This window comes from Neoarius graeffei, chromosome 1 (genome assembly GCF_027579695.1).
Source record: "Neoarius graeffei isolate fNeoGra1 chromosome 1, fNeoGra1.pri, whole genome shotgun sequence".
In the NCBI taxonomy this organism is placed as follows: domain Eukaryota; kingdom Metazoa; phylum Chordata; class Actinopteri; order Siluriformes; family Ariidae; genus Neoarius; species Neoarius graeffei.
Window position 1 is genome coordinate 31829507 of NC_083569.1, and position 13417 is coordinate 31842923.

At 43.0% G+C, this 13417-nt stretch overlaps 1 protein-coding gene across 6 annotated transcripts in view; it reads right to left on the minus strand.

Annotated features, from left to right (window-relative positions):
• smg7 (SMG7 nonsense mediated mRNA decay factor) overlaps window positions 1-13417 on the minus strand; it is a 113759-nt gene that overhangs the window by 23501 nt on the left and 76841 nt on the right. For 3 of the 6 annotated variants that reach the window (XM_060930967.1, XM_060930960.1, XM_060930934.1), the window contains 7 exons: window positions 10229-10385; window positions 7086-7156; window positions 6927-6987; window positions 5003-5122; window positions 4248-4894; window positions 3729-4108; window positions 1316-1663 (listed from right to left, as the gene is read on the minus strand). In XM_060930967.1, the coding sequence (XP_060786950.1) occupies window positions 1316-1663; window positions 3729-4108; window positions 4248-4894; window positions 5003-5122; window positions 6927-6987; window positions 7086-7156; window positions 10229-10385 (1784 nt within the window). Of the gene's footprint in view, window positions 1-1315; window positions 1664-3728; window positions 4136-4247; window positions 4895-5002; window positions 5123-6926; window positions 6988-7085; window positions 7157-10228; window positions 10386-13417 lie in introns of all 6 variants that reach the window. The other 3 variants (XM_060930976.1, XM_060930952.1, XM_060930941.1) reach the window with 2 other exon arrangements.

Genomic DNA, 13417 nt, shown 5'->3' on the forward strand with positions numbered 1-13417 from the left:
GCACTTTACATTATTTTTTTACTTAATACAAGAAATTAATGGATGCCAACATTTTTGCCAAAATGGTATTTTATTTTCCATTGTTTAGGCAGCTTCAGCATCATACTGTGAGATTCTGTTCAAATTGTTTTTCTTCTATGAAGCCTGAGCCATTTATTTTATTAGTTTATAATTATTGTTTAATTTAGTCTTCAGGAGAGACTGCCTGCACACAGTACTAGTATTAATAGTGTTTTTTCTTAGATGAAAGCTGAGGCATTTATATTATATTTTAAGGTAACTTCATGTTGTGCTGTGAGGTTCTCTGCACTTTAACTTCTGAACCAGCAGGTGCGTTTGGATAAGTAAAGCCTATTTTTCTGCATTTTTGTAGTCCTGGTAAAGTTGTTTATAGGACTATTTCTCAGTGTCTTTGTTTTTTTTAATCAATAGTTTTTTCAGCAATAACTTAATATTTAACATAATCACTCAATTTTGATCACAAAGAGAAAATCGTAACAATTTCTCGCAACTTTCACTTCCTCCCGCAATGTAATCGCAACAAAAACCTAAAAAACACCGCGACTTTCATCGCAATTTTTTGGAAAACCCCCCCCCGAAACAGACATTTTAGCCCACAACAATCACAAAAAAGGCCCGCGGAATCCTGGGGGGACTGAATAGTGGCGAGTTATGGCTCGAAACCCCTGCCTCTAGATCGGCTGAGTTGCTACAGTCTTGCACGACACAACGGCTTGGAGGAATCCTTTACATTACAAAAGGGCCCCCCAACCGGGGGTGGGGGGGAATGTTCAGGCCAGCAAATATTTAAAATTGCGTCCTTCACTCACACACACAAGCATTACGTATGACTTGTGTTTTGGTCGAGTGCATGACGTCACCTCCCTCAGTCGACAGAGTTCAACAAAATGCAACGGCTGAAATGGTGATCATGAAAACTCGCCTTCGAAAAGGCGTGCGCAAAATTGAAAATTTACACAGGTTTTATTGAAAGACTAAAACATTATAACTGCCAAGTTTGAAAGTGTTTCATCGGTTTGGTAAAATTATCAAAAAGTAGCGTTTTAAGAGAGAAGTTAATTAGAATAAAAGCTAAATAAACCAAAGCAGTAAAATACAGAAATATTACCGTGTGAATACCACCATGTACATTTTACTTTTATCCATTTAAAATTAAAATGTTAAAAAGGAAAGCATGGCAAAACATATTTAAGCAGTATTGTCAGTTAAGGCAGGTGATGAGAGAAATATCCCATACCCAAAATACCAAACAAAACAGGACAAATTAAAAATCAAACGGACAGGTTTAGCAAACCTCATAAGGTGGCACTCTCGGTGTGTTCTCCTGTTCTGGGCAAAAGACTCCAGGCTGGTGTTTTCCCAACCTGTCTGCCATGCTGCCCCTGTTCTCAGTCATACGGTATGGTGGTTCCCAGTAAAAATCCTGCATCTTCACTTCTTGGAAATTCATCTTCTTGTCTATACTCGGCTGGGGAGGCTGCATGGACACGGCAGGGGGAATGGAGTGCTCAAAGAGCTTCATGTGGTCCTGCGCAGGCATGAAGAATGGCGGTTTGACAGACATGGGCATCTTTGACATCGAGGGTGGGACCTGGTGTTGGTTCCACATTTGGCCAGCCTGCTCAGATACAGGCATGTATGGCTGTGTAAGGAAACACGGTAAAGACGACAGCGTCATTCTTAGATCGTTAAATACTGCCAGCAGGCTGATACTGTCCACATTTACACGTATTCAGAAAAATACCCTGAGACCATTGTATATCTACGGAAGCCACGAGAGGCCCTTCATATAATCTTTTTTTTTTTATTCACCTTGTTATCCCGAGATAACGACATGATTAATTCAGGATCGAGAAAACGCCACAACTAATTTGAGATCTCGAGAAAACAAAACCGTTATTTCGAGATCTCGAGAAAACAAAACAATTATTTCATGATCTCAGCTGGATCACTGTATCTCCGTCGGTAGAGACGAAGCCGGGCCAGTCTTCTGCGGAGGTGCGCCTATGCCTCAAATGTACTATTTAAAAGCAGCATAGCGAATTGTGTGCATTGTGGTATGGATTAAGCAGCAAAGCGAATTTTGTGCATTGATGAATGGATTAAGAGAGATTTCAAAGCATCACGCAACTCTTCCTTCATCTTGAAAATAGCATTCAACTGTCGTTTACACATGTCTGCGTTGAAATGCCATTTGCAGCACTATTTCACCTGCTCCATCAAAAAAAAAGTACACGATGAGCAGGATCATACCCTTTCAAGCATGGGAAATAAAAAAAAGAAAAAGAATCAACCAACACCCAAGTCCGTTTAGACTGCGCGATAAACCATATTCTTCAGCGCAAATGAGGCGAACCTAATTCAAATGCGTGATAGCTGCACAAGGCAAAATCATATGGGCCCACGTCATGCCATGGCGGGGAAATTAATAATCAAATGGCCTTACCTTGCTTAAAACGCTGTCTTGATCACATAACTCCTTACAATTATTCCACTTAAATCCATACGGTTTAACACACCCAACAAAGATAGCAAGCGCATTGCTAATTCCCACCAGAAACCTAACAGTTTACGCTACGATGTTTTCTTCCGTTTCTTCAGTAGATGATATTTCAAACGTTTATTACCCACATCCCAAATGTCATACGTTATATTATTTTACCTTGTTGTTACTCATGTAACCTACTCAAAACACAACTCATTGGAGAGATCTCGTGGAAGTGGAGTACCCCAGGCTATGGTGTGCCTTAGGGGACATATTAGATTTTTCGTTTGGTTTGAAACCAAAATACTGCCACACTGCCGATGTTGTATTTTTTTTTGCCACTAACTCATTATCTTGACTTGCCATCTTTCAACCGCGGTCTCAGTCTCTTTTTTTTTTTTTTTTTTTTAGATAGGACAGTATAGAGAGACAGGAAATGAGCGGGGGGGGACGGGATCGGGAAATAACCTCGGGTCGGAATCGAACCCGGGTCCCCGGATTTATGGTACGGTGCCTTAGCCATCTGAGCCATGACACCCCCGGTCTCAGTCTCTTGCGAAGCTTTCTGTCAGACTCCAAATGTCACGCAGGGTTGCCATGGTAACGACAAACAACCCTGCACGCGATGAGAACTTCTTTAGGAAATTGATAGAATTAGTGAAAATACGATCACACAGTTATTCGGGATGATCTTCAATTTATTATTTTATATTATGACCTCATGTACTCCATATTTATTTAGATTTTTTTTTTTTAAATGACGGTAATGAGACCGATACCGTTGGTACTTTTGGATACCTCGGGATACCTTCTTACCGTAATACCGCCCAACCCTAGTCTCTACAGAATGAGAAATAGCCCCAAAGTCAGCATATCACAAGTCTCTTGGCGCACCTGAATGAACCATTTCTCAGCTGTTTACTCGAGATCTCGAAATAACGGTTTTGTTTTCTCGAGATCTCAAATTAGTGTTGTTTTCTCGAGATCCTGAATTAATTATGTCGTTATCTCGGGATAACAAGGTGAATAAAAAAAAAAGGATTATATGAAGGGCCTCTCTCGGCTTCCGTATCTATTACATCGTACTACGTGACAAACCTAGGGTCGCTGGCAATGAGAAGGATTTGAAACCAATATGGAATTTTAGCCAGGATGGAAATAAAGCTGGTGAGTTTATTATTGACCGTTATTAACAGAAGTAGTATACAGGTGACTTGGGTACCTGCTGCATGCCAGTGTGGTGAGGTGGACTCTTGCCCAGCTGAGAGTTCTGCTTGGTGGGTGACTGTTGCTGCTGCTGCACCTGAAGCTGCACACTCTGCTGCAGTGCTTGTTTAGAAGGCTGTGGAGGAGCTGACTGTGGTTGCTGGGGCTGAGCTTGAGTTTGAGGAGGGCCCTGAGTGAGGGACCCAGGGCCAGAGGGCCTCTGCTGGCTGTAGGGAATGTGTGAGGGCTTTCCAGACTGCACCTGGTTGGGAGACTGAGGATGGGAGGCAGGCTGCAGGAAGGAGGTGGGGACAGATACACCAGTTGGGAAGGTGAAGCCAGGGTTCATAGAAAATGCCACAGGGGGTGGGATCACGTATGCTGGCGGAGGAAAACCTGGTGAGGAAATGATAAACGTCTCCACTAGGGTAAAAAAAAATAATAAATAAAAAAAACATCCATAAAATGTCTATAAAGCCATTTCAAGTTCATTTTGGCTTCTGGACATTGTTACAGAAGAAGTGTGTGTTAGTACCTGGCCTGCTGGGGAGAGGAGGAAATGCTCCTGGGTGATGTATGGGGATGAACTGGGAAGAGCATGTCGTCTGCGTCTGTGTGACTGGAGTCTTCCTCGCCTCGGAGACTGGAGTCTTCCTCATTTCCGCTTGAGTTTTTACCTTTACGGAACCAGAAGAGTACGAGAGGTCACACAGGCTGAAAGAAGAAATGCATATGAATATCAGAAGAGAGAGTTTCCCCTTCACCTGTTTCCCTGCATCAGACGCTTTCTCGTGACTGTTCTTTTTAACCTCACTCTTCCTCTTGCCATCCTTCTTCTGCTCATTTTTCAACAGCATTCCGTTGCCCTTGCTGAAGCTGGCTCGCTCCTTCCCCCCATCCCTGTGTTGCTGGTTACGGCTCTGCTCGCGGCTTTGTTCGCGAGGTTTGATGTTCTCCTTGAAGGTGACTACAGGCCTCTCACTGTTGTCCAGACCGCTGCTCTGGCTCTTCCCCATGGAAAGGACTGATTTGAGGCCGGAAGAGCCGTCATTAGGATTCTGCTCACCGTTCAATGATTCCTGCAACACACAAGGCTCTTTCTCCTGTGGCTCCTCCACCGCCAGCTCAGGGATGTCGGTGAAGAAGAGAAGTAAGCCGTCACTGATGCGACACTGGATTAGGCTGTACAGACAAAGCAAAGTGAACGTTAAATCAGTTCGGAAAAATGTGTTACAGATAGGTAGTCAGACATGGTCGAAGAATAGCAAAGTAAAAATGTACATCACTCACCCAGGGTGGTTGTCTGCCATCCACTTGCCCAAACTGATGAGTCTCTGATGACGGCCATGAACTATGAAACTGTCTTTGCCAACTGCAATGCCCTGGTGCCCTTTGGAAAAGTCTAGCAACCTGGATAATCAAATAGGTCACAGAACCAAAAGACAGACAGACAATCAAAGTAGAGGTCTGGCCGGACACAGCATAACTTGCAGAGCAGGGCCAACCAATACGGCATGTGGTGAGAACAGACAGACAAGCAGCCAGAAGGAGCCCAATAACATGGATGCAAACGGCGCGCCTTTTGGCGGATGCCGCCTTTTTCACGGCTGTCTGGGGGACTTGTGTGAATCGCGCAGATCCGATGAGGTTTTTTTTTTTTAAGCCTAGGTCACAACCAGACGTACGATTTTTTTGGCCGTGCGATTTTTGGCGTTTCCCCAAATCGCTGCATTTTTTTTGTTCGTGGAGAAAGACGCACGTTGGCCGTAAGTTTGTCTTGCAACCTGACAAAAACATAAGCGCCTGTAGAGTGAGTTTGACATGACAAAAAACCTCTGCGGCCGGTTTGCTGCCAGTCTACGGCTCGAAAATCAGCACGTCACACGTGCGCCCTCCATGCGTTTCTTGCACGTAGACCGGCCGTAGGAGCATGTACAGCCGGTTGTGACCGAGGCATTGGGGGGGTGGGGGGGTGGCTTTGGAGTGTCTGATTATAATTTCATCAAAGTAAATTGTGTATTAAAATTACTAAATAAGCAAATGCCGTTACAGTCCATGAAACATAGGAAGTATGAGAAGAAAACAGTAAAGGCCAATTTATGCTGACAACCCAGTCCTCGCAGATGGCGTCTGCGAAGCCCCCCCCCCCTCGCAGACGCTCTGCGCGCACCTCCCAAAAATTGTGACCACTGCAGACAGCCTCGCAGACAGTGTCGTAGACAAGAGGGCTCTGATTGGTCCACTCTACATCCGCTGTACACGCACTTCCGCTCCCCTACTTTCCCGGTTTGTTTTGTTTTCACGACCGGCATTTTTAAAAACACGAGCGAAGATGGAGCAGCACGAACAGCGGTTGATCGAGGAAGTGAGGAAGTACGTACATCTATACGACTCCAGTTCTAGTCATTATAAGTAACCGGAGGATAAACACTCCACTAACCACACCCACCAACTACTCCTAGCGATTTCGCGACTTCGCGCCCCCTTGCGTTGTGGCGGTGAATAACATCGCGCACGCCTGTTACTCCCCGCTCAACGATAAATTACAACTGTCTGCGAAAAGCTATCTGCGAAAGCCTTGTCGCAAGAGCATGCAGAGGCCTTGAATCAGAAAGATGCGCACGTAAAGCCAATTACGTAACTTATGTTGGACTGATGGAAATCCTTGCGCGTGCAGTGAAGTGCAGCCAGCAGCAGATAATGGCGCGCAGCCAATTGGCTTTACGTGCGCAGCTTTCTGATTTACTGTTTTCTTCTCATACTTATACTTCCTATGTTTCATGGACTAACGGCATTTGCTTGTTTAGTCATTTTAATACAGAATTTACTTTGATGAAATTATAATCGGACACTCCAACGCCCCCCTAAAAAAAAAAATCATCAGATCTGCGCGATTCACACAAGTCCTCCAGACAGCCGTGAAAAAGGCGGCATCCGCCAAAAGGCGCGCCGTTTGCATCCATGCAATAAGAGAGGAGGAGCAGCAACTTCACTCTGTCTTATCTGCCACATCTGCACTTTTTGAACAATCTAGCATGGAGTAAATTAATTTGAGGAACACGTACTATAGCTTTTATTAGGCAGATGTGGGACTTAATCAGTCCTGTACAGATCTCTACTTCAAGCTCTCAGAAGGTTCCTTGATTTCAGTTCAAGAGTGCAACGGCGTCGGATTATGATAAATAAATGTAATAAAAAGGTCAAGTTACTGTACCTTAACGCAGGCCTCAAAGCCAAAAACCCTTGGAGCTCAAACTCTTCTGGAAGTGGAGTAGCTGTAACAGAAGCAGACAATTTCAGAAATACTTGCCATTATACATGACTCAGCAACAAGAGACACGATACTGCACCACTAAATGGATCCACACGTTACCTGATGAATTTGACACATCCTCCTCCTTGGGCTGGAAGCTGTTAAGTAAGGACACCAGCCATGGCCAAATGCTGTGTGAAGATGATGCATGCATCATAAATCAAGATGAGACACATAATCAAACTTGTTGTCCTGCCAAACACCAATAACCATTTCAAAATTCATGAACACAGCAAGAAATGCAAGCAGAGCCAGGGTTCTCCACTTTTCAAAAATAAAAAGGTGGCAGCAGGGGTTTGGAGGCCGTCTGGCTGACGGACTCTGGGCTTTTTTTTTTTGACAGTGAAACTGGCCAATAAATGGATAGGAAATGCTAAAAATTTACAACACATTCTTACTGTACATATCTTTATTGTCAATGTGAGACTCATTTGACATTTCAGTTGAGGCTGATGCGCATCCCTGAATTAATTTTTTGTGTGTGAGAAAAATAAATGAACTTCCATGCATAAACAAAATACCCAATTACAATAAATGCATACTTTTTTTTTTTTACAATACACAGATCAATTGGGTGAAAGCACTCCAATCCACGCACGAGCTGGTGCGCGTGCCCGAGACTGGCACTACAAAGCCACCCTGGCCTCCGTAGCTCGGGTCCTTCGGCCCAGGAACCCGGAAGTCCTGCAGTAAACCACCACAGTGAAGCAACGGGAAAATGCAGCTCTCGCCTACACAATCACAGACACGTGAAATAAAAGGCCTGAACTTAACTAATGTGTGCGCGCGCTGTTATATTACTGTAACTGTGTACAGTCAGAAAAGACGATAGAGGAGCGTAACCGTTGCACAATAACACTACAAACACCTGCAAAGTTATTTAGCTGCTGGCTAGCTGCAGCTTCCAGCGTTACTATGTGTCAGTACAGGTAGTCGTCGACTTACGACCTATGCAACTTACAACCGATCAACTTCACGACCATTTGGTTATGACTGGCAAGTGTTTCCCAGCTAAGCGTACGACAGTTTCCGCCCCAGCTCCAGGCACACGCGCAGTCTCTCTCGTGCACTCCGTCATACAGTTTCCGCCCCAGCTCCTGGTTTATGAAACGAGCAAAACCTCCCGCCAGCCCGAGCGCTGCAACAGCTGATGACATAGACGACCCACAGCCAAGCACCAGTGATGTCAGCGGTCACTAAGTTTTGTATTTTGCTATGTTTTACATTTGTATTTTGCTATGTTTCAAACTAAAATGTTTCCTATTTTTCACACCTGTATTTCATATTTGTTTTGCACATATTAAACGAATTGTACTGTACGCAGTGTAGTATGCAGTGTTTGACTTAAACCAAATACTGAGCCAAGGTAATGAAAGAAGAAAATGTTGATAAAATAAGACTTTAAGATGATTACAATATCATTACACATCACAATATACTTACGGTCATTTAACATAGGCCGACTTACAACCAGATCGGTTTACAACTGGTCAGTCATAACCAAACGCAGTCATAAGTCAACGACGACCTGTATAGTGTAATGTGGTGCGGTGTAGTGTAACGCTAGCCTGGGAAATCCCATGCTGCTTTGCACAATCGTTCCGATCTGAAAAGACAGCATGGAAACTATGGTCTAAAGGCTCGCCTGAGTTAGGGAGCCAATCAGAGAGTGGGGAGGGGTGGAAAGACGGTGACGCGTACTACTCGACAAACGGAAGCTTGTAGTTTATTTGGGACTGTTTACGGATCACATTTAACATGGCGGCGAGCGATACGAACCAAACTTTCGATCAAGCTTTAGACACTGTTCTGAATAGTTTAGAGCGAAAGTTTGTTTTAAAAAAAAAGAACAGCATTTGGCATTTCAGTCTTTCTTCGCCTCTTCGTCGCTCTAACTACGTCACCGGGCACAACTGCCATGATTGGCCATGGGCTACGTATACGCCAAATGATAGACATTCGCAACGTCCAATAAACGGCCGTTGACAATCGTAAACCACACCTCCCCTACGACAAATTCAATAGGTGGATTCCAGACCATATTTCACTTGTGATATGGTCTGGTGTTAACCAGACTAGTGTAACGCAGGGATAGACCTCGATCTGCAGAGCTCTGGGTCACAATCTGTATGCAGCCAGTCGGAAGGTTTTCTATTGCAATCGCGTGGCCACTTCAGGTAGCCCCGTACGCATTCGTTTAATGGTCTTCTGTGTGTTAAATAGTTACAAAATTATAATAAAGCAAATACGATTTATTTGGTATGTACTGATGAAGTTATGTTTTATTTTTATGCCTCCGCCACCGTAAGGTGCAGGAGGCATTATGTTTTCAGGTTGTCTGTCCATCTGTGCATCCGTCCCGAAACTTTGTGAACGCGATATCTCAAAGGCTAATGAAAGGAATTTCACCATTTGTGCGCTTTGGGACAAACATGAACTGATTAGATTTTGAGATCAAAAGGTCTAAGGTCAAGGTCACTGTGAGGTCAAATGTCTGTCCGAAAACCTTGTCAACACTATCTCCAAGGCTGATGCAAGTAATTTCACCAGGTCAAGATTACTGTGAGGTCAAATGTCCATCCCCAGATCACAACTTAAGGCGTGTAGTCTACCGGGCGGAGGCATCCCCATCGACGCCGTTGGCGTAGACTTCTATCTAGTTTTGCCAAGGGAAGCGTGGCGGGCCAGAATTATAACGTGGTGGTGCGCCACTTTAAAAGCGCACGTTAAGAACACTGCAGAGCACGTTAATTTGAGACATCATCCAATCAGGCCCATGTCGAATGCAGCCTGTGTCGTATCTTAACAGCACTTTTCCACCAGTGGTGTGGCTCTGAAAATTATCCATAACACTCCACAACGACACACGCCCTACGATTCCCAGAATTTTTACCCCCCCCCCACACACAGGCAGTGCAAGATGATCCAGTACATATGGGTGGAACTAGAAATAGTGTAGACCATCAATTGGTCAAATGGAGTGGCTCAGATATCCTGATGACAGTGTCTGGCTGAACACTCTGCCCACAATAATACTGCAGTGCAAGGCTTGTAGTGACCGACACGCCAAGTATTACTTACTTTCACAGGTAATAGGAAGGCAACACTTTCAAACAATCCCAGATACAAACGGTCATGATGAGCTGTGCTGCTCGGTGAAAACATACTAGAACTAAAAAGGAAATGGAAAGGAAATCTCATACTATTGTCTCTGGTCAACAGCGCTCTCAATAAACACGCCAGGACGCAGCCTCAGCCAATCCAGGGACACCTTGATAGCTGGCAGGGGGCACTCTCCCATGATCTCCTCCTGGTTCTTGTTCAGTAAGGCTCGGCTACACATCACACCCAGGAAAGATGCTGGAGGAGAAGGCACTTGCATTAGAACGCAGTCAACAAGAAGTTTTAGGCGCCAGTTTGTTTATACAGCACAGTAAAAATAAAATGCGTGCTTTTTTAATCCTTGAAGGATTTAAAAACTGTTGCAATCTGCAACAGAGATGCCTACCCCAAATTCTGAATTTCGGTATTCTTGAAAACATTTTTCAGTATTTTGGAATGACTTTCAGTAACATTAAATTTATGCGCATTTCCATTATAAAGAGGTACAGTTGTGTTCAAAATAATAGTGTGTTTAAAAACGTGAGTAAAGCTCAAAATCCTTATAGTTTTTATTTCCATGCATTGGGAACACTGCACATTATATTCTACATCAAAACATGAAGAAAAATGTATCAATATTTTAATTACTTTACAGAAAATGAAGAAAAATGAACATTGGGCTGTTCAAAAAAAATAGCAGTGTCTGCATTTTTCATTACAAACTCCAAATATTTACTGCATAAACTGAAAAAAATCTTAAGGATTTAGTATTCCTGTGAATCACTAAACTAATATTTAGTTGTATAACCACGGTTTCTGAGAACTTCTGGCACCTGTGAACAGGTATTCCAGCCCAGGATGATTTGACAACATTCCACAATTCCTCTGCATTTCTTGGTTTTGCCTCAGAAACAGCATTTTTGATGTCACCCCACAAGTTTTCTATCGGATTAAGGTCCGGGGATTGGGCTGGCCACTCCATAACTTTCATTTTGTTGGTCTTGAACCCTGATGCTGCTCGCTTACTGGTGTGTTTGGGGTCGTTGTCTTGTTGAAACACCCATTTCAAGGGCATTTCCTCTTCAGCATAAGGCAACATGAGCTCTTCAAGTATTTTGATATATGCAAACTGATCCATGATCCCTGGTATGCGATAAATGGGCCCGACACCACAGTAAGAGAAACATCCCCATATCATGATGCTTACACCACCATGCTTCACTGTCTTCAGAGTGTACTGTGGCTTGAATTCAGTGTTTGGGGGTCGTCTGACAAACTGTCTGCGGCCCTTGGACCCAAAAAGAACAATTTTACTTTCATCAGTCCACAAAATGTTTTTCCATTTCTCTTTAGGCCAGTCGATGTGTTCTTTGGCAAACTGTATCCTCTTCAGCACGTCTTTTTTTTAAACAGTGGAACTTTGCGGGAGCTTCTTGCCGATAGATTAGCTTCACACAGGCATCTTCTAATTGTCACAGTACTCGCAGGTAACTTCAGACCGTCTTTGATCACCCTGGAGCTGATCATTGGCTGAGTCTTTGCCATTCTGGCTATTCTTCGATCCATTCGAATGGTAGTCTTCTGTTTTCTTCCACGTCTCTCTGGCTTTGCTGTCCATTTTAAAGCACTGGAGATCATTTTAGCTGAGCAGCCCATCATTTTCTGCACTTCTTTACAGTATACGTTTTACCTCTCCAATCAACATTTTAATCAAAGCACGCTGTTCTTCTGAACAATGTCTGGAATGACCCATGTTTCTCAGGTTTTCAGAGAGAAATGGATGTACAACATGTGCTGGCTTCATCCTTAAATTAGGGCCACCTGACTGACATCTGTTTTTTCACAGAATGAATGACCTCACTAATTAAACTCCACACTGCTATTATTTTGAACACGTCCCTTTCACTTAATTATTTGATTACACAGACTCAGGAGCATGCATATCATGAATGTTGGGTCTGTTGGTTTTCTATGACTCTACTACACCTACTGGTAAATTATTTGCCATGTAGTAATATAATTTCCACCAAAAACAGTGATTGATCTGGTTAGTCGTGTTGGACTGCTATTATTTTGAACACAAGTGTATATATACCAATATGTTTAACATTTAAATTATTAAAAAGAACTGTTTTGTGTGAATTGAATAAACAAAACGCGAGCAGCCATCTCAACTGAATTTCCACTCAACAAATTTCTCCAGCATACAATATATCACATTTTTATAAATACAATAGTGTTCCCTGTTTGCAGACATTACGGTTGACTACGATTCATTGGTATTGAATGTAACTCCTCAAAAGTATTATATTATATTGCCTGGCAAAATGTTCTACCTGTTTATGGATTCTAATAAAATTAAAAAAAATTCTTATTTCATGCCAGAGAGAGTCCGACATTGTTATCTTAATGTCCCAATATATAAATACTTCAGCATAATGCTTCAGAAGAGACATTGAATAAAATGACATTTATAATTGTATTTAAAACAGTGGAATGATCAATTTTTTGCCACAATCCCAACAGCACTAATCATAAAATTCTGTTTTTGATCATACTACATGTACATTTGTACTTGCAACACTGAAAAGACTTTGAATTAAAGAAGTACAGCCAGTGTTTGATATTTCAGTGAATAAAAATCAGACATGTAAAAAGAAACTGAATAAGTTTAACTCACATTTCATGGCACTAATCGGCAAGTTCAACTCCAAGCACAGGTCAACCATCACCGCTTCAGCACGCATCACGTTCCGTGTCTTTTCATCCACAGATTTCGTAAAAAACTGCTGGATACCCCCAGATTTACTTTCCGCCTGACTCGCCATTTCAGCATACTCCATGTTTTTTTTGTAGTTGACATGCCACGTGCAGTCATCGCGACCACCATCAGTGATGTTAATGTCAGTTCTACACGGTTTGCAGTGCGCGTATCCATTACCCTTTTGACTGGGTGTAATGCACGGCCGTTCTACCGTATCGAAAATAGCGCGAACAAATGTGCGGAATCTGCGCATGTCACACACAGCATGTGTGGTTGTCGTAAAAATAAATAGCCTAGCCGTGAATCGCGCATGGATTGAAAAAGTCGCTTGGACATTTAAAAACAACTCACTGGAATTTAAGACTTTATAATAATTCCGTACAGAATAACACTGTTTGCCGTAACATCGTATTTACGTAACTTTTCCGTACAAAATACGGCCAATCTGTACTAGTAGGCATCTCTGCTGCAATATAAGGCAACGGCAGTTTCAGTAATCCGTTAATCTGATGGCTATAATCTTGCT